General features: G+C 43.0%; 1 protein-coding gene across 1 annotated transcript in view; it reads right to left on the bottom strand.

The window, feature by feature from the left end:
• The window catches only part of LOC139574165 (short transient receptor potential channel 7-like), a 53138-nt gene extending 36852 nt beyond the window's left edge, over window positions 1-16286 (bottom strand). The window contains exons 1-2 of the mRNA XM_071398403.1: window positions 15657-16286; window positions 4821-5583 (exon numbers count right to left, since the gene is read on the bottom strand). Coding sequence (XP_071254504.1) covers window positions 4821-5583; window positions 15657-16120 — 1227 coding nt within the window. The 5' untranslated portion in view covers window positions 16121-16286. The remainder of the gene's footprint in view (window positions 1-4820; window positions 5584-15656) is intronic.
• Between the last annotated feature and the right edge of the window lie 3779 nt (window positions 16287-20065).

Here is a 20065-nt window from a genome sequence, read left to right as displayed (position 1 = left end):
TTGATGATCGGCTATGAAAAGCCAACTGAAAATTATTCATGATTATTATTTGACCATGCTTGTCACTTATGAACATTTTTGAACATCTTGGCATAGTTCTGTTATAATCTCCACCCGGCACAGCCAGAAGAGGACTGGCCACCCCTCATAGCCTGGTTCCTCTCTAGGTTTCTTCCTAGGTTTTGGCCTTTCTAGGGAGTTTTTCCTAGCCACCGTGCTTCTACACCTGCATTACTAGCTGTTTGGGGTTTTAGGCTGGGTTTCTGTACAGCACTTCGAGATATTAGCTGATGTACGAAGGGCTATATAAAATTTGATTGATTGATTGATTGAGTTGCAGTTCTTGACACAAACCGGTGCGCCTGACACCTACTACCATACCCCGCTCAAAACCACTTAAATATTTTATCTTACCCATTCACCCTCTGAATGGCACACATACACAATCCATGTTTCAATTGTCTCAAGGCTTAAAAATGCTTCTTTAACCTGTCTCCTCCACTTCATCTACACTGATTGAAGTGGATTTAAAAAAGTGACATCAATGAGGGATCATAGCTTTCACCTGGATTCACCTGGTCAGTCTACAGTGCCTTGCAAAATTATTCACCCCCCTTGGCATTTTTCCTATTTGGTTGCATTACAACCTGTAATTTAAATGGATTTTTATTTGGATTTCATGTAAGGGACATACACAAAATAGTCCAAATTGGTGAAGTAAAATGGAAAAAAGAACTTGTTTAAAAAAATTCAAAAGAATTTGAAGCGGAAAAGTGGTGCGTGCATATGTATTCACCCCCTTTGCTATGAAGCCCCTAAATAAGATCTGGTGTAACCAATTACCTTCAGAAGTCACATAATTAGTTAAATAAAGTCCACCTGTGTGCAATCTAAGTGTCATGTGATCTGTCACATGATCTCAGTATATATACACCTATTCTGAAAGGCCCCAGAGTCTGCAACACCACTAAGCAAGGGGCACCACTAAGCAAGCGGCACCATGAAGACCAAGGAGCTCTCCAAACAGGTCAAGGACAAAATTGTGGAGAAGTACAGATCAGGGTCGTGTTATAAAAAAATATCTGAAACTTTGAACATCCCACGGAGCACCATTAAATCCATTATTCAAAAATGGAAAGAATATGGCACCACAACAAACCTGCCAAGAGAGGGCCGCCCACCAAAACTCACGGACCAGGCAAGGAGGGCATTAATCAGAGAGGCAACAAAGAGACCAAAGATAACCTTGAATGAGCTGCACAGCGGAAATTGGAGTATCTGTCCATAGGACCACTTTAAGCCGTACACTCCACAGAGCTGGGCTTTACGGAAGAGTGGCCAGAAAAAAGCTATTGCTTAAAGAAAAAAATAAGCAAACACGATTGGTGTTCGCCAAAAGGCATGTGGGAGACTCCACAAAGGTATGGAAGAAGGTACTCTGGTCAGATGAGACTAAAATTGAGCTTTAAGGCCATCAAGGAAAACACTATGTCTGGCGCAAACCCAACACCTACCATCACTCCAAGAATACCATCCATGTTTTTAATATGCAAGGCCTGGGAAACTGGTCAGAATTTAAGGAATGGCGCTAAATACAGGGAAATTCTTGAGGGAAACCTGTTTCAGTCTTCAAGAGATTTTAGACTGGGTTCACCTTCCAGCAGGACAATGGCCCTAAACATACTGCTAAAGCAACACTCGAGTGGTTTAAGGGGAAACATTTAAATGTCTTGGAATGGCCTAGTCAAAGCCCAGACCTCAATCCAATTGAGAATCTGTGGTATGACTTCAAGATTGCTGTACACCAGCGGAACCCATCCAACTTGAAGGAGCTGGAGCAGTTTTGCCTTGAAGAATGGGAAAAAGTCCCGGTGGTTAGATGTGCCAAGCTTATAGAGACATACCCCAAGAGACTTGCAACTGTAATTGCTGAAAAAGGTGGCTCTACAAAGTACTGACTTTGGGGGGGTGAATAGTTATGCACGCTCAAGTTCTGTTTTTTTGGGTCTAATGTCTTGTTTGTTTCACAATGAAAAAATATTTTGCATCTTCAAAGTGGTAGGCATGTTGTGTAAATCAAATGATACAAACCCCCCAAAAAAATCTATTTTAATTCCAGGTTATAAGGCAACAAAATAGGAAAAATGCCAAGGCGACGAATACTGTTCGTAATGTTTTGTACACTCAGTGTATATGTCAACGCTTAACACTAGGAGCACACTGTGTGCTGTCCCCCATCACTTGAACCCACTGGGACAACAGCACATGTGGCACCGTGTCAACGTAACCCTGAGCAACAGGTCTAATCCTGCACTTAACCATGTAAAGATTGCAGAGGGCAGCTGCATTAAAACAACAACAACACTGATAACGCCCACAGGGACTTTCTCCAATGAGATCAACACTTTCCTTCCTTTCAGATAAGTGGACTACATAAGGAAAGAGTGTTCGAGTACCGACTGCGTCTGAGCCAGTCAGAACATATGTATTCTTACCTCAGAGAGTGGAGGGAGAGACAGGGAAGGAGATGGAAATTGAGGTAGAGGGAGAGGGAGAGATAGATAGAGGAGAGAGACATGGAAGGTGATAATGAGTGTGTAATGAAAGAGATGGAGGGTAATAGAACTAAGCCCCCCGGGTCACTACTTCTCATTTACACATCTAGGAAGCAGGCAGACAGATAGACACCTGAGCAGACACAGCTGCAGTCATGACAAGTACCAACCCACGCACCCTTCTGGACTGCAGCCTTCTACTCACTTTACCCCGCTGCCTAAATGCCAAAATGTTCCCCTTTGCCTTCCTTCCTTCCTTCCCAGAGCTCCTGGGCTTGAATTGTATTCCTGTCGTTGTGGCTGTATACCCCACACTGCAGCATGAAACTTATATTTTCAACACACAGACCCAGTTGTGTCCTGTTAACGTGTGTATTAGTGTACGTGTGCATTTTGAATTAGAATTTTTATTTAACCTTTATTTAATTAGACAAGTCATTTAGGAACAAATTCTTATTTACAATGACGGCCTACCCTGGCCAAACCCTAACCCGGACGACGCTGGGCCAATTGTGCGTCGCCCTATGGGACTCCCAATCACGGCCGTTTGTGATACAGCCTGGAATCAAACCAGGGTCTGTAGTGACACCTCTAGCACTGAGATGCAGTGCCTTAGACTGCTGCACCACTCGGGAGCCCATGTACAGTAGTATGTGTGTATAGCACGTGTAGGACTAGTGAGACAGCAAAGTAGAGAGAGCAGCCACAGTCCTGAGCCAAAGCTGCTACGACTCCTAACAGAGACATATCAAACATTATAGCAGATGAGGGAGCAGCAAATCCTCACATGCAAATACATGGATTCTCTCTCTCTATCCCTCTCTCTCTCTCTGTCCTGATGCTTCGTTGGGTTGGTAGTGGTTAGTGAACTGAGCCTCTGGACCTCAGTAGACTCTTTCTATGGCCACCTTTTGGCATTTGAGGGCTTTGTAATGGGAGGAGTGGGGGTAACTTGTTTCTAAATTATCATGCAATTTGGTGGCTCTTTTTTGGATATTAATCAGAAGAAGGAATTGGTCTAATTCTGCTCTGCTTGCGTTGTTTGGAGTTTTTATCTGTACTCTGATGATGCTCTCGGTCTCTCGGTCTCTCACTCTCTCTCGGTCTCTCACTCTCTCGGTCTCCCGTTCGCCTCGGTCTCTCAGCCAGTTAAACTCACCTCAAACTCAGTCTCTATGTTAACCAGTCTGGCCAGTTAAGCTCATCTTAAATTTAGTATGTACTGTATAGGTAACTGACAAAATAATGGAAACACTTTAGTAAATGAGGGATACAAAGTGTATTGAAAGCAGGTGCTTTTAAGCAATTAACATCCCATCATGCTTTGAGTCATGTATAAAAATGCTGGGCAGGCCATTATTTTGGCTACCATGGCTATGACTCCAAAGGATGACAATGCCGCCATCCACAGAGCACGAGCGGTCACTGAATGGGTATGATGAGCATGAAAACGATGTAAACCACACGCCATGGCTATCTCAGTCACCAGATTTCAACCCAAATGAACACTTATGGGAGATTCGGGAGCGTAATCTGAGACAGTGTTTTCCACCACCATCAACAAAACACCAATCGATGCAATTTCTTGTTGAAGAATGGTGTTGCATCCCTCCAATAGAGTTCCAGACACTTGTAGAATCTATGCCAAGGTGCATTGAAGCTGTTCTGGCTCGTGGTGGCCCAACGCCCTATTAAGTATATCTAAGTGTAGACTGTTGATGTTCATGTGTTTGCTGTGTTCTAGTGTACTATGGAATATATTGCTGTCTTATTCTTCACACTTCTCCCAGTCATATTTAAGGTTAGAACTACCTTTCTAAGTGTCCTGATACTTCTAGCTTGGAGTTGTATTTTTATGATAACATAGCTTCGGTATTTCACTTTTTAATGTGTATAGTATTGCTTACTAGGTGTGTCCAATCAATTTTGTAAAACCACTCCCTCTTCTAATTAGGGCTAATTGGAAAAGCTGTTCAAAAGAGGACATTGTATTCTTTTTTTGTACTCCCTGACAAAGGCCATGCAGCCGAAACGCGTCGTATTTTAAAAAACTTTGTTTCTATTGAACATGCCATACTAATAAAGTCATTTTAGTTAATTACATAAAGAGTGCCCTGGTCCTCCTTTCTTTTTGATGCCCTATTAAGACACTTTATGTTGGTGTTTCCATTATTTTGGCAGTTACCTATATGTTAGCCAGTCTGGTCAGTTAAACTCACCTTAAACTCAGTCTCTATGTTAGCCAGTCTGGCCAGTTAAACTCACCTTAAACTCAGTCTCTATGTTAGCCAGTCTGGCCAGTTCGTTGCTGAGCTCCAGGGCGGTGAGGACAGGGTCTTCACTGCTCAGGGACAGGTAGGCAGCACTGGCCAGCCCTTTATAAGCGTTCATCCTGGAGCGGGAGTGGCTGAATGAGTCTCTCTTCTGCTTCTCGACACACTCATTGCACTTACAGAAGTAGTCATGAGGCCTCTCGATGCGGGCCCCCTTGGTGAGCAGGATATGCACAATCTCATACTCCTGACAGTGTGCTGCTAGGATGACTGGGGTGACGTCGTGGGAAAAGCGTGTCCCGTCTTCATCGTAAGCGTAAAAATCATCATCCCGTAGCTCCTGTTCGAGGGGACTCTGGGTGAGCCGCAGCCCTTGGCTGAACGCCGGGTTCGCCAATATGGCTTCCACGATACGCACATACCCTTTAGAGATAGCCAATAAGAGCCCGTCGCCCACTCTGGCTAGCCCATCCATCTTTAGCAACAGCTCAGTCACTTCCAGGTGTTCATTGCCCACCGCCAGCTGCAATGCATTCTGGCCCATGTAGTCCACACAGTTGAAGTTGAGGGTTTTGGACTCCTCCAGCATCTTGCGGACCACGGGGATGTTGCCGTACTCGGCAGCGTCAAGGAAACCCTCTTCCTCGGGCGTCAGGGCCGAGCCACGCTCGTTAAACATGTAGGCTGGGCCTCGCACAGCCTGGCGACGCCCCTTCTCCCTCAGCGTGGTGTGTCTCCGGTGCATTGCTTCCACTCTAGAAGAGGGGGGAGAGGGAGGGTGACAGGGAGAGAGAAAGGGTTATTAAGCAAGGGTTAAACCACTGTAAAATGACACACACACACACACACAAACACTCAAATAATGTGGCACTGAATCACGCAATCCCAAATACTGCATGACAACTACCTGTCTCTTGCACCACCAGTTCATATTTTTTCCCATAACTGTGTATTGACAGTATATCTGCCCTGAGCTGTAGATGTACACATTGCTAGCCTCTCAGAGGAACTGAATGAGTCAATCTGAATCTCCTGAATCAACACAGTGTGCGGCAGGCGCCTCAGACAAAAACCTCCATCACATGGTTACCTCAAAAACAAACTGTTCAGCTCCTCAAATCACACGTTAGACACACAAAGAGCACCCGAACGCTGAAGCACAACACCCAGTGCTTAACTGCTCTCTGTGTGGAGGACAATCTATAGACACACTCATTTTCAAATGAATGGGAAAGAGAAACAATACGAGAGGTAGAAAAGAGGTAGGGGTTAGGGAGCCAGAGAGAGGGAGGGGGATGGAGCAAGGGAAAGAGAGCGATAGGAGGGAGAAGAGGCGGTGAAGTTTCTGCAGTGAAAAGGATGAAATGTACAACAACTGCTTACAATACGCTACCAACAACTTGGGTAACAGGCTGACTCTTTTAGCATTTTGTCCTAGAATTTAGTCTTCATGAAAGGGCGAGATCAAAACTTTGTTTGAGAAATAGAGGTGGTTACAAAACACAGCCCACTAACCCCTAGTGTAGATGTCTGCATCCGTGCGGAAGAAACGTTTTGTTCTTATTTTCATTGCGGTTTTATTCATCAAAATCCGTCTGATTAAGCTAGAGACTTCCTGTTTTTTTGCAAGGGCTGTTCTAAATCCACGATGTCGGCCTTCCGCATCTGTGATGGAAGGCGGCTGAGGTACAATGCTGTCTATCAGACCAGGAGTAATCCCGAAAACCGTCCTTCTCACAAAACGTCTGCAAAGTCTGAGTGGTTTGAGCTACAAACTAATATGATCCCACTATGGAGAGTTGAGACTCTCGCGAACAAGAAAGTGTCCATTTTGCTCTACGACGCTTCACAGAACCAGGGTTACACATGTAACTTTTTTGTTTTTGTCCCTGATGCTTTCCTATATCTCTCAGATGCATTACAGACACCTCAAACCATATTTCCTTTTTATTTTTTTATTTTTTTGCCATGTATTATTCAATGCGTTGCTATGGGCTAATAACACTAAGGACAAATTCAATGTTTCATCAGATAATTATTTGTTTATTTTTTGGGATACCTACAGGGGTCCCTAACTCTAAATCAAATAGCTAAATGGTCCATCTTATGGCCATATTAGAACAATTCAATTTGTTAGCTCAGTATATATCGCCATCTACAGGCTTCGATTTTTAGGGGCTAAACAAAGCCATCACAGGTTGAAAACAGAGGAGTGTCGGGAGAATTGGAGAACAGGTGAAAATGGGAACCTATTCACGCAGGGAACGTTCCCCAGGGGCATCAAAGGATGTGGGACTCAGAAGATGAAGAGAGCTCACTCATGCAACGCTGTGTGTGTGAGTGAGTAAGTGTTCATTCTGGCACTCTTTTTTCCCCCAGATTTTGTCTAGTCTTAGTCATTTTGACTAAAATATCATTAAGTCTTAGTCACAGTTTTGTCATTTGAATAATAATTTAGTATTGTCAAAATGACAAAAACAGTGGGCCATTTTAGTCACCTTACATTTCCATCATTAACCTAGTAAACATAAACTATTGACTTCCATGTGCACAAACATACAAAGCCTTGTCCTACCAACATGTTTTTCTGCATAACATCCTGTTCTCTTCCCAACAGAAGAGATATGACAAACATGTATAAGAATATATAACAATTTTCCGGCAATGTAAATTCCTAAATCAGCCTATATCGATATTGCACATTACAAAAGAAACAGATAAACACAAGCAGAGAGAGTAGCACAATCACCAGATAGTGCAGCAAAGTTTGGCCAAGTATGATGGGTTGCACTTCCGCCACTCGGTTGTGTCATTGCCATTGTTCATTGTTCCACTGACGGCGCAGCCAAATTGATGCACAAAAGTAGAAAGGGGAGCTAATGACTTTGAACGAGAGCTAGTGACTGTTTCGCCCAGTGATAGTCGAGTCAATAAACCTGAAGTTCGAATCGAGTCCCACGTCCCTTGTGCTCGAGTCCTGGTCCAAGTGCTCAAGTCTGAGTCACTGGGTGCACAGTTACTCAAAAATAAAGTGATTTACCCAGTCAGATATAGTGTAGTGGCAAGAGCCATTTTGTCAATAAATTGTTTGCTATCCATTCCATTCTTTATATGCGACCACATTTTTGCATATAGGCTACTGGTAATGTTACCAGGGCCACACTCAGTTTCAAAACGAGCATTGCAGATAGAAATTCCATGAATTGAGCCGACATTATTCCTTATCCAACACGTCAGAGAGGCATGTTTGTTTTACACATATAGAAATATTCTATCTGAACTTTGCGTCCTGCTCAGTGGCGGTTCTAGACCATTTCAACTGCGGGGGCCAAGCTGGGGCCAGTTGTACTGTTAGAGGGGCCAGTTACATTAGACGTTTTTGTTGTCATATCGTTTTCTTCACTGCATCGCAGGCATTAGCAGGCAAAAGACCATGTTCATAATCATCATCGTTGCCACTGTCTAATAACGGATGTAAAAAAAGAACAATACAAAAATGTGTTATGTAAAAATTATTTCATACTCCACATTTAGGGGGGTCACAAGGGGGTCCAAAATTGTTGTCACAGGGGCACTGGCCCCCCCATGCCCCCCCAGAACCGCTAGTGGTCCTGCTCAACGCGCCCCAGGTTAGCTATAGCTAGCTGATGAGGTAACATGACTGAACAAGGTGTAGCCTTAACAAATGGTAAACGGTCCGGTCCGCAACTAGTCTAGTTTTAGACTGGCCCGCGATATGCTTTGTGAATGCAAAATGGGATCCGCCAATGAACGACAGAAATACAAAAACGTAGCGCCAGTATTATGGGTCATATCTTTTGAACGGCAAGGCCTAGAATCAAGCAGTTTTCTCTGAGGAAAAGAGGGAGACGTGGCTACGTTGGCTACAGAACCCGCCTATGAAATGCAGTGGGGAAAGTGCGAGGGTTGAGTGAGGCTACGAATTCAAAAAACTTTTCTATACTCAAGGGAGAAAAAACATAGCTAGACTGCTGTTTTACTATTAAACGTAATGCTGTTATTGTTTTAAATTTTTGTAAAGCAGCTTGTGTTTCTAAACCAGACAAACGGTATCTATTGTAACTAGAAGGCTGGAGGTGACTGGTTAGCTACAGTGTGTATAATCGGAGCCGGAGCATTGCTTGCTCGCCCGGAGCTCCTGAGCCGGGTGTGGTGCGCCATTCCCGCTGCTGAACAGAACTGCGCGTCTGTGCCGCTATTGTGCTTATCACTGAAAAGCAACAACAAAATACACTTTTGTCCTGTCCACTTAGTACTCAGATTTTAGACACAGAGATGTTTTAGTCAAGTGACATTTTTCTGGGTCTATTTAGTCAGTTATAGTCTTTTGCCAAATTGCCAATGAAAAAGGTTGACGAATATTATTGTCACTAGTTTTGTTGATGATATTAACAAGGGTCTGTGTTTGTGCATGTTTATTGTGTGTGATTATACGGTACTAAGCACACAGTTTATGGGTATCGACTTACATTTACAGTCGATCAGAGCTGTGTGTGGTAGACTGGATATCAATGGAATAGAGCCAAAAAAGAGGACCGAGCAAAAGCCCTTTATGACACAAACCTAGTGAGCTTCAGCACAATGTCAACACGTTAGAATTACAATTGATAGAACTGACATTCTCATTCAAATCAATGCTCCATTCTAATTATATGGCTGGCGCTGCCCCTGCTCAGTCGACGCCCGTCCAGGTAAATAGGACTTTGAGATCACTTCAAAACCGGCCACTAGGGGCAGCGGTGAGCGCTATTACCAAGTAGTCTTGGGGTTTGCTAGAGTGTGGACGGGGATGGCAGATGGGCGTAAACCACGGGCTCAGGCTCTGAGGGTTGAGTGTTAAATCCCAGTGCTAGGTACTTGTTTTTAAATGTTTTGTTTTAAAACTATATCAACCCTTAACCCCTACCTTAACCATTCATAATTAATGTTTAAACGTAACCAGAGAATTGCTTTAGTTTGAACCCTATGCCAAACCTTACCCCTTAACTTAACCAATGAATGCCTAAAGTGAACCTTTGATTCTGCAGTGAGACTGTGAGAGCTTATTGCAGAGTGATTGAATGAGTAAGCTGTGAAGAAGGTCGATAGGAGATGCCCTGATTGTTTTTTTAAAGGAGTCCTAGTCCTCTCTCTGCTGTGGTGGCACACACACACACACACACACAAACATAATTGCCAGCAGCTACCATCATGGGCTGTGAGAGCCACTTAGATCAGTAAACCCTGTATGTTTTTATGTCTGTCATGTCCCTCAGCTCAGGGTGGAACAGAGAAACCATTAACTCCACAACCACTGAGACTAAATTGTCCCACAAACACACACACCCAAAATTGATTTCCATTCAAAATCCTATTTTCCCTAACCCCTAATGCTAGGCCTTACCGTAACCCTAACCCTAAATCCTAAACCTAATTCTAACCAAAATTGTAACACTAAACCTACCCCTAAGGTTAAAATAGCCTTTGTCCTCGTTGGGACATGGGATATGTCCCCATGAGGGAGAATTTTCCTTGTTTTACTATCCTTGTGGGGACTTTTGTAGATTTCCAGTACCCCCCTCAAACACACAGGAACAACTACAACTACGGCTACTAGCAGGGTTGGGTAGGTTACTTTCTGAATGTCATCTTTTACAGTTACTAATGACCTGTCCACAAATGTAATCAGTAACGCAATTTTTGGATTACACAAATTTAGTAACGTAATCTGATTACTCTCCGTTACTTTTTGATTACTTTCCCCTTTAATGACAACTTTCCACATTAGGGTTGTTATTTTAAGCATTTAGTGATGTCTTACACAGTTTTAGTAAAAGGTTATGATTTAATGTCTATTGACTGTTTAGTGACAAAAAAAAGCGGAAATTGATTCTCTGTAATGTATTTAAGTAGGATCCCTGAGATGACTAATACAATAAATTATGGACGGTCTTTTTAAGTGATCTATATAACCCCTTTTGTAGTTTTCTGATCATATTGGAACTCCGTGGTATACAGTGCATTTGGAAAGTATTCAGGCCCCTTAACTTTTTCCACATTTTGTTACATTACAGCCTTTTTCTAGAATTGATTAAATATATTTTTTCCTCAATTTACACACAATACCCCATAATGATAAAGCAAAACCACAGCGTTGTCTTGGCTGTGTGCTTAGGGTCGTTGTCCTGTTGGAAGGTGAACCTTCACCCCAGTTTGAGGTCCTGAGCGCTCAGGAGCAGTTTTTCATCAAGGATCTCTCTGAACTTTGCTTCGTTCATCTTTCCCTCAAGCCGCCATCATGCTTCACCGTAGGGTTTCCTCCAGACGTGATGCTTGGCATTCAGGCCAAATAGTTCAATCTTGGTTTCATCAGACCAGAGAATCATGTTTCTCATGGTTTGAGAGTCCTTTAGGTTCCTTTTGGCAGACTCCAAGCGACCTGTAATGTGCCCTTTACTGAGGAGTAGCTTGCGTCTTGCCACTCTAAGATAAAGGCCTGATTTGGTGGAGTGCTGCAGATGGTTGTACTTCTGGAAGGTTCTCCCATCTCCACAGAGGATCTCTGGAGCTCTGTCAGAGTGATCCTATGGTTTTTCTTCAACTCCCTGACCAAGGCTCTTCTCCCCCGATTGCTCAGTTTGGCAGGGCTGCCAGTTCTAGGAAGAGTCTTGGTGGTTCCGAACTTCTTCCATTCATAAATGATGGAGGCCAACTGGCCCAACGCTCTAACCACTAGGCTACCAGGCTACCAAATCATGTCCAATCAATTGAATTTACCACAGGTGGACTCCAATCAAGTTGTAGAAACTTCTTAAGGATGAACAATTGAAAATGAATGCACCTGAGCTCAATTTCAAGTCTCATATGAAAGGCTCTGACTACTTATGAAAATAGGATTGCTCTGTTTTTTTATTATTATTTTTAATACATTTACCCCCCCCCCAAAAAAAACTGTTTTTACTTTGTCATTATGGGGTATTGTGTGTAGACTGATGAGGGGAAAACATGTATTTAATACATTTTAGAATAAAGCTGTAACGTAACACAATGTGGAAAAAGGGTAGGGGTCTGAATACTTCCCGAATATACTGTATGTTACTCTGGTTGTCTTTGTTTAATAACATCTGTAAATATTTTAAATAGATGCTCAAAAATCTATAGAATGATATTCATAGTCATCTTATTTTTCTGTTGTTCAATGCTCAAACTCCCAAGATTCTATTTGACAAAACCACTACCACTATCACCTACAAGAGTTGCAGCTCTGGCAGCCACCATGTGCCCTTTCCAAATAGCATATACTTTTGTATTGAATTACTTGTAAACTTTATACTTTTTATTAGTTCCAATGGGCCTCAAGTGTTGTTGGATGGTTACTTGGGTAGTCGCTGAGGCTGTATTTGTCTGTTATTGTTGAAAACACGTAATTTCATATGCAGCAGGTTTAGTTACTTACCCAGCTAGCATTGCTAATGTTAGCACCAAAGATACAGGCTGAGAGACAAGGATTATTTAATGATTTGTCTGTACATTTTGTAAGAGATGTTGTTCTTCTAACAGGCCTACATGTTGTTTGGACTTTTGTTTAAGACAGTCTCGAAGATGAAAGTCAGCTGTAATTGTTGTAAACACTTATTTTGGATGTAGCAGTCGGGCTAGCTAGCATGCTAACTAAATACAGTAATTCTGTGTTATGGTTAGCATAGCTAGTAAGCATCTATATTCAAATTATTTGTTAGTGTATTGCAGTTGATTGGTGACCATGATATGAACATAACTTATGACATGCTATTTGGACTGTTGTTTAAGACAGTTGCTAAGATGAAAGTTGGCTGTTATTGTAGCAAACACTTATTTTGGATGTAACGTTAGCAGTCGGGCTAGCTAACGTGTTAACTACATACAATAACTCTTATGTTTATCATAGGTAGTTAGCGTTTAAATTCTAATACATTTTGAGTGTATTGCAGTTGATTGGTGACAATGACATGAACATATATTCAGCATAACAGTCATGCAATCATTATAATATATTTACAACCCAAAAGTAATGTGAAATGCACTCATAACTTATGACATGGACAAACATATAAACACAACATGCAATAATTTCAAGGGTTTTACTGAGTTAGTTTATTTAAGGAAATAAGTCAATTGAAATAAATGCAATATATCCTAATCTATGGATTTCACATGACTGGGAATACAGATATGCATCTGTTGGTCACAGATTCCTTTATTAAATTAGGGCCGTGGATCAGAAAACCAGTCAGTATCTGGTGACCACCATTTACCTCATGCAGTGCGTCACATAGAGTTGACCAGGCTGTTGATTGTCGCCTGTGGAATGTTGTCCCACTCCACTTTAATGGCTGTGCGATGTTGCTGGATATTGGTGGGAACTGGAAAACGATGTCATACATGTTGATCCAGAGCATCCCAAACATGCTCAATGAGTGACATGTCTGGTGAGTATGCAGGCCATGGAAGAACAGGGACATTTTCAGCTTTCAGGAATTGTGTACAGATCCTTACAACATGCGGTCGTGCATTATCATGCTGTAACATGAGGTGAAGACGGCTGATGAATGGCATGACAATGGGCCTCAGGGTCTCATCATTGTATCTCTATGCCTTCAAATTGCCGTAGATAAAATGCAATTGTGTTCATTGTCCGTAGGTTATGCCTGCCCATACCATAACTCCACCACCACCATGGGGCACTCTAATTCCCTAAAACGACATTGGAGGTGGCTTATGGTAGAGAAATTAACATAAAATTCTCTGACAACAGCTCTGGTGGACATTACGGCAGTCAGCATGCCAATTGCACTCTCCCTCAAAGCTTGAGACATCTGTGGCATTGTGTTGAGTGACAAAACTGCAAATTGTTATTGTCCCCAGCACAAGGTGTGCCTGTGTAATGATCATGTTGTTTAATCAGCTTCTTGATATGCCACACCTGTCAAGTGGATAGATCACTAACAGGGATGTAAACACATTTGTGCACAAAATTTGAGAGAAATAAGTTTTTATTTTTTTTACTCATGAAACATGGGACCAACACTTTACATGTTGTGTTTATATTTTTGTTCAGTGTATTTAGACTAAGCTTCGTCTGGGCTTGATAGCCAGCTAGCTAAGCTAACGGCAGGCTAACTAAGCGGCACATTGCATCATGGGAGACGAAATGCACCTTGGGAATCGTAGTGAAGACAAGGGCAATACAGAAGCTTCGAAATGACAGTAGGACTAACAAAAACGGTAAAGCATCAAAATGTGTATCAAATCTGACAGCAGTGCGTGAACACTAACAGCATAATAACTGGTTATAAAGTGGTGGAATTTTCCTTTAAGAGGCATTAGAAGAAGAAAAACAGAATCCATCAAACGCATTTGGTTGTGTCACCATAGTGGGCTCTGACCTGTGATAAGACTCACTCTAGTGGAACAAACTTAAACTTTCTGCCTATATATTCAATTCTGGGTTGAATGTCACTGAGAAAACATAATGCGTCATAATGCATTTCTTCGCAAACATCTCTTCTGAATTTAAAAGTAATCCAAGAAGTAATCATCGAGTTTTGAAAAAGTATCTTAATCTGATTCCAATATTTTTTCTGGTAACATAACTGTTTCAAAATATTATAAAATCAGATGACTCCCCTACTACTACTACTACTAGCAGCCACTAAATGTACAGTTTACGATCAAAGGCCAGTAGATCACAGAGCTAATCAGAAGTAGCAATGTTCTCTCTCAGGCTGGACATTAGACAGGCCTATGATGCTTCTTCTCGTCAAAAACAAGGCTTTCAAGCTTAATGCTACTGTATCATAGAGCAGATAGAGACCGGAATGATCAAACACTGCAGGCCATTTGGAATATCTCCTATTATATTTCCAACTGTAATACCACTGGCTTAGAACATTTTCTAGAGACGATGTTATACTTTGATGTGGCAGCCTTTCTACCTGGGTAATACAGTGCATGACCTCACATGTCCACGTCTGTCCAATAGGCTTATTTGTCAAACTTCTCATTTGCATACGGAATATTGACTCAGCACGGCACGCACGGCCCTGCCTCGGTTCCTCCAGCCGCCATCCCTTAACGTATCGGTCTCTCCGGTGTCAATCAAGACTCTCTCAAATCAAGAACAAGCAGCACAAACACGCTGCTATGGTAGAATCCGTTAACCGCCAAGCGGTGTCATGGGCCCGAATTAGGGTGTGTATATTTTAGCTGGATCTGACTGATGGGTTGTATGTATTTTATTAATGATTTATTTATTTATTTAGGGTTTGGAGTAACACGAGACGAATTCCTTTCAACGGGGATGGAATCCCCCTGCTCAGTCTTCAAAGAGGAGACACACTCAACTAGATTTCCACTGAGCATACAACTTTGCATTGAAAAACAGAAATACAAAAGTAGCCTAATAGAATGACAGAAGAAATGCACAGTTAAAGACAATGAACTAGAGAATGAAGCTATTTATCTGACATCATCAACCATATGGTCACTGTACCTGTTGAGGTCAAGCGGGAAACCCCATTATCCCATACTTCCCCATTGCGCGTGTACAGTATCTCTTGAGTAGAAAATTATGTCCGCACACCCCAATATTTAATCAAACAATATGTCACATCTGTATCCACTCATTCATTGTATGGCCTTAATATTTTGCGTAGCCAATTGGCTACATAGACTACACCACCCACATTATTAATTTTACTCAATTATTCTGTAACAACTAATTGTGTTTCCTCATATTTGAATAAGGTATAGCCTAACCTTGTCATAATTAATTAAAGGGTAGACTCACGGTGGCTGGGTCTCACTGCTGTCTCGCTGGGGCTCTAGGAGCTGATTAGTGCAGTGGTAATACTCTTGGTCCTGTCCACGGGGGGGTTGCTGTCCGAGGTCCTGAAACGTTGCCGAGGTGGTGTCTCCGTCTCCTCTGCGCTTTGGAGAGGGGGCATCGCGCCCGTTGTCCGCCGCAGCTGTTAAGCGCGCATTCTGTCTCTGGCGGAACTGAGAGCCCGTCTTCGTCAGGCGCTGGGTTAACTTTGGCAGGGTACAGCGTGGGGAGTCCCCGGGTTTGCAGCGCTCTGGAGACGGGCGGAGGCAGTCCTGGGGTAACGGGGCTGGGTCTCGAAGCACCGGGGGACTGGAGGAGAGGTCTGGCGGCAGTGGAGGAGAAGGGGTTCCGGGGGGCCCGGGTGGAGATGGGGAGGGAGAGCACCGGAGCTCTGCTAGCTCGGCGCTGTCGCTTCCTTCGTCAGACATAGGGAGAAATCGTGAGCAGCATAAGTTAGAGTTAATATTTAGCTATAGCTACTGATGCAAAATACTGCATCAAAATATCACGCCAGGGCAGGTTCAGCAAGTTGAAGGCACAATTTTATATTTTTCTCCAGCACGGGTCGGGACCGATGGCACCAGTGTTTCTGAAAGCAACTCTCACCCACACACAAGCCGGAAGCCTGGCACACACACACTCTGCGCACGCAACTATCCTATTTAACATGCTCGCTTGGAAAATAATTAAGCCCTCAGATCGATAAAGTCGTTAGGTCGTTAATGCTTAGGATGAAATAATAAAACTGACAAGCATACAACTAGGAAGCTCAGCTCTTGACTATAAACAGACCAAATTCAATAGTTTACCCTATATTCTATATTCCATTTAGACTGAATTAGAGCATAGTCCTATAGGAGTTAATTTAAAGGTGAAGCATGCAGAATGCAATTCTAATTGGACAACTGGCTATCTATAGGCCTACCATTGGGTAAGGTATATTTGGTTATGTGAAGCTGTGATTTACATTCTTAAATCCTTGGTGGTTTTGAAGTAAGATCTTGTCCAGAATGAATGAACTGGCAGAATGAAACGGTCGCCTTGCCTTTCATCGTCTGTTTGCTATGAAAAGAGATTCCCTTCTTTCACTGTGGGAAGCTCGTGTGAACGAGGTCGGGGTCGCTCCTTTGTGAAGACCTACTTGAAATGTATTTTGTAAAGAGGGGTTTGTATCACCTGTTATTAAATAAACGCACCTGCTGTTGTGACTGTCTTATCCACCGGTAGACGTCACTCAGTTGTGTATGGGGACTAGACGTGTGCCCACGTCATTCCCACAAAAACAAATTAAGTCGCACATAAAGTTGTACATTAAGGTTTTATTACGGTTTTCATGAGTACCCAAATTATTGTGAGTCTTGTTTAAACAGTTTGTGTGTGTGTGTGCGTGTGTGGGTTGTCCAGGACAGGATATTTGACATGCAAGACTGGTGGCTGAAGAGCTGCAGGTGGAGTCCCCTAATTAGACACAGACCAATTAGTCAAGTGTACCGAGGTCTCCCTGACCCCTGCCGACAGCACACACACTAACACTGATACACTTGGAGTTGGGTAGGTTACTTTCTAAATGTAATCCATTACAGTTACTAGTTACCTGTCAAATTGTAATCAGCCATGTAACTTTTGGATTACCCAAGCTCAGTAATGTAATCTGATTACCGTAAATGACTTTTAGATTACTTCCCCGAGGCTCCCGAGTGGCGCAGCGCTCTAACGCACTGCATCTCAGTGCTAGAGGCGTCACTACAGACCCTGGTTCAATTCCTGGCTGTATTTCAACTGGCCATGGTTGGGAGTCCCATATGGCGGAGCCTGCAGTGTTGCCAACTTAGCGACTTTGTCGCTATATTTAGCGAGTATTCAGACCCCTCTAGCGATACATTTTCAAAAAGCGACTAGCGGCAAATCTTGTGTTATTGGAGACTTTTGGAGACTCTGACTTGAAAGCACGTATCGTTCTTACTCTTCTCAACGAGCAGTGGATGCTGCCATGGGCCCCACCCCCGTCCCAAAGCACTCACAGTCCTCGCGCAGCAGTCCCTCCCAGCTGCAGTCAGAGCAGGAGATGTTCACCCCTCCGCGTCCAGACTGCAAATGAATCGCGCATGCAGGAAGCCGCCACTGGCTGATCCCACCCTGGTTTACTTTTTTTTTTTAACAATTAACCTGAATTAGGGCCAGACTAGTTACCATAATCTTCTCACATTGCCATTGACAGTTTTTTCTATTGTCTCTTTTTGGTCCATTTAGATTGTTAATGTAGATTGTATACAAAAAAATGTAATAAATGTTAGGGTTAAAAATGTTCATGTTTTACTGTGACTTGTTGTAGGCTGCTCCTAAGTGGACCATAAGGATAAAAACCAAACCAAATTAATTAAGAAAAAATAAATAAATAAGTGTAATTTTTGGGTCACTTTTGCCGGTCCCAAGCCCGGATAAAGGAGGAGGGTTGGAATTGTGACATTAAAAAAATCAAGAATCGACAGAAGAAAGTTAATTTGTAGTTCTAAACATATTTAGGGTGTTTTTTACTCACTTTTTGTCTCTCCCACGACGTTATTCCTCTCTCCTACAGCGTCCATCACAATTACATGCACATGACCAATTATGCAAATTAGGCAATGACATCTTTGGCGACTTCTAGTGACTTTTAGGACAGCCAATAGCTAATTTCCTTACTGAGGAGTTGGCAACACTGGGCGCCTGCCGTCATTCACTTTGAACTGGACTGTGTGTGGGCTATACTCGGCCTTGTCTCAGGATGGTAAGTTGGTGGTTGAAGATATCCCTCTAGTGGTGTGGGGGCTGTGCTTTGGAAAAGTGGGTGGGGTTATATCCTGCCTGTTTGGCCCTGTCCAGGGGTATCATCGGATGGGGCCACAGTGTCTCCTGACCCCTCCTGTCTCAGCCTCCAGTATTTATGCTGCAGTAGTTTATGTGTCGGGGGGCTAGGGTCAGTCTGTTATATCTGGAGTATTTCTCCTGTCTCCACACGGTGTCCTGTGTGAATTTAAGTATGGTCTCTCTAATTCTCTCTTTCTTTCTTTCTCTCTCTCTCTCTCTCTCTGAGGACCTGAGCCCTAGGACCATGCCTCAGGACTACCTGGCATGATGACTCCTTGCTGTCCCCAGTCCACCTGGCCGTGCTGCTGCTCCAGTTTCAATTGTTCTGCCTGCGGCTATGGAACCCTGACCTGTTCACCGGATGTGCTACCTGTCCCAGACCTGCTGTTTTCAACTCTCTAGAGACAGCATGAGCGGTGGAGATACTCTCAATGATCGGCTATGAAAAGCCAACTGACATTTACTCTTGAGGTGTTGACTTGTTGCACCCTCGACAACTACTGTGATAATTATTATTTGACCATGCTGGTCATTTATGAACATTTGAACATCTTGGCCATGCTCTGTTATAATCTCCACCCGGCACAGCCAGAGGAGGACTGGCCACCCCTCATAGCCTGGTTCCTCTCTAGGTTTCTTCCTAGGTTTTGGCTTTTCATGGGAGGTTTTCCTAGCCACCGTGCTTCTAAACCTGCATTGCTTGCTGTTTGGGGTTTTAGTCTGGCTTTCTGTACAGCACTTTGAGATATCAGCTGATGTAAGAAGGGCTATATAAATACATTTGATTTGATTTGATTTACAGGCAGTAGCAACAGCGCAACATTAGAAAGCATTTGCCAAAAGCCACAAAACACATCTGAATGGATTTGCAAATATGTCAATACCACAGGAGTCCTCTTACATTTTGTAACTTTACAGTCAGATCAAACAACCATGAACCATAGGCTCTCAGTCCCTCAGTTGCCTATGCACATCAGCAACAACATCAACAACTAATGTTAGCCAAAGCGAGACGAGCTAAAATGTAATGAGGGAACAGTAGATAAACCCTCTCAAACTTTTTTACCTTGTAGTTGGCCGTCAACATTGCACTGATAAACGATAGGGAATAGTAGCATGCTTGCCCTTCTGCAGCTTGCCTGCCAATGCATGCTTGTCCCAAACCACGTTTTGACAACTGACTGGAAACTTGCTGGCCTGCCCTCCCATTTGATCGATGCCAAATACATTTGATTGACAACGACGAGATATGCTAACTGTGGATAACAGTCGTTCAAGTTCAGCATAGCTAGCCAGCAAAGTGATTCACATTTCCTGCTAACCAAATTAGACCTGCATCTTAACTGGCGCCACCGAAAAAGTTGGCCACTCACCCACTCATCCAATGTCAATGATACCCCCCCCCATTAGCTAACTAATGTTAGGCTCCGTGTTTATAGCTTGCTAAATAAATAGCTACATAAAGACAAAAGCTAGCCTATTAGCCACGTTATGACTGACTTATGGTAATTGCCCTTGCTAGTTGG

The sequence above is a fragment of the Salvelinus alpinus genome, chromosome 4 (genome assembly GCF_045679555.1).
Source record: "Salvelinus alpinus chromosome 4, SLU_Salpinus.1, whole genome shotgun sequence".
Lineage (NCBI taxonomy): Eukaryota > Metazoa > Chordata > Actinopteri > Salmoniformes > Salmonidae > Salvelinus > Salvelinus alpinus.
The sequence above is the reverse complement of the archived record's forward strand: the minus strand, read 5'-3'. Positions and strand labels throughout refer to the sequence as shown.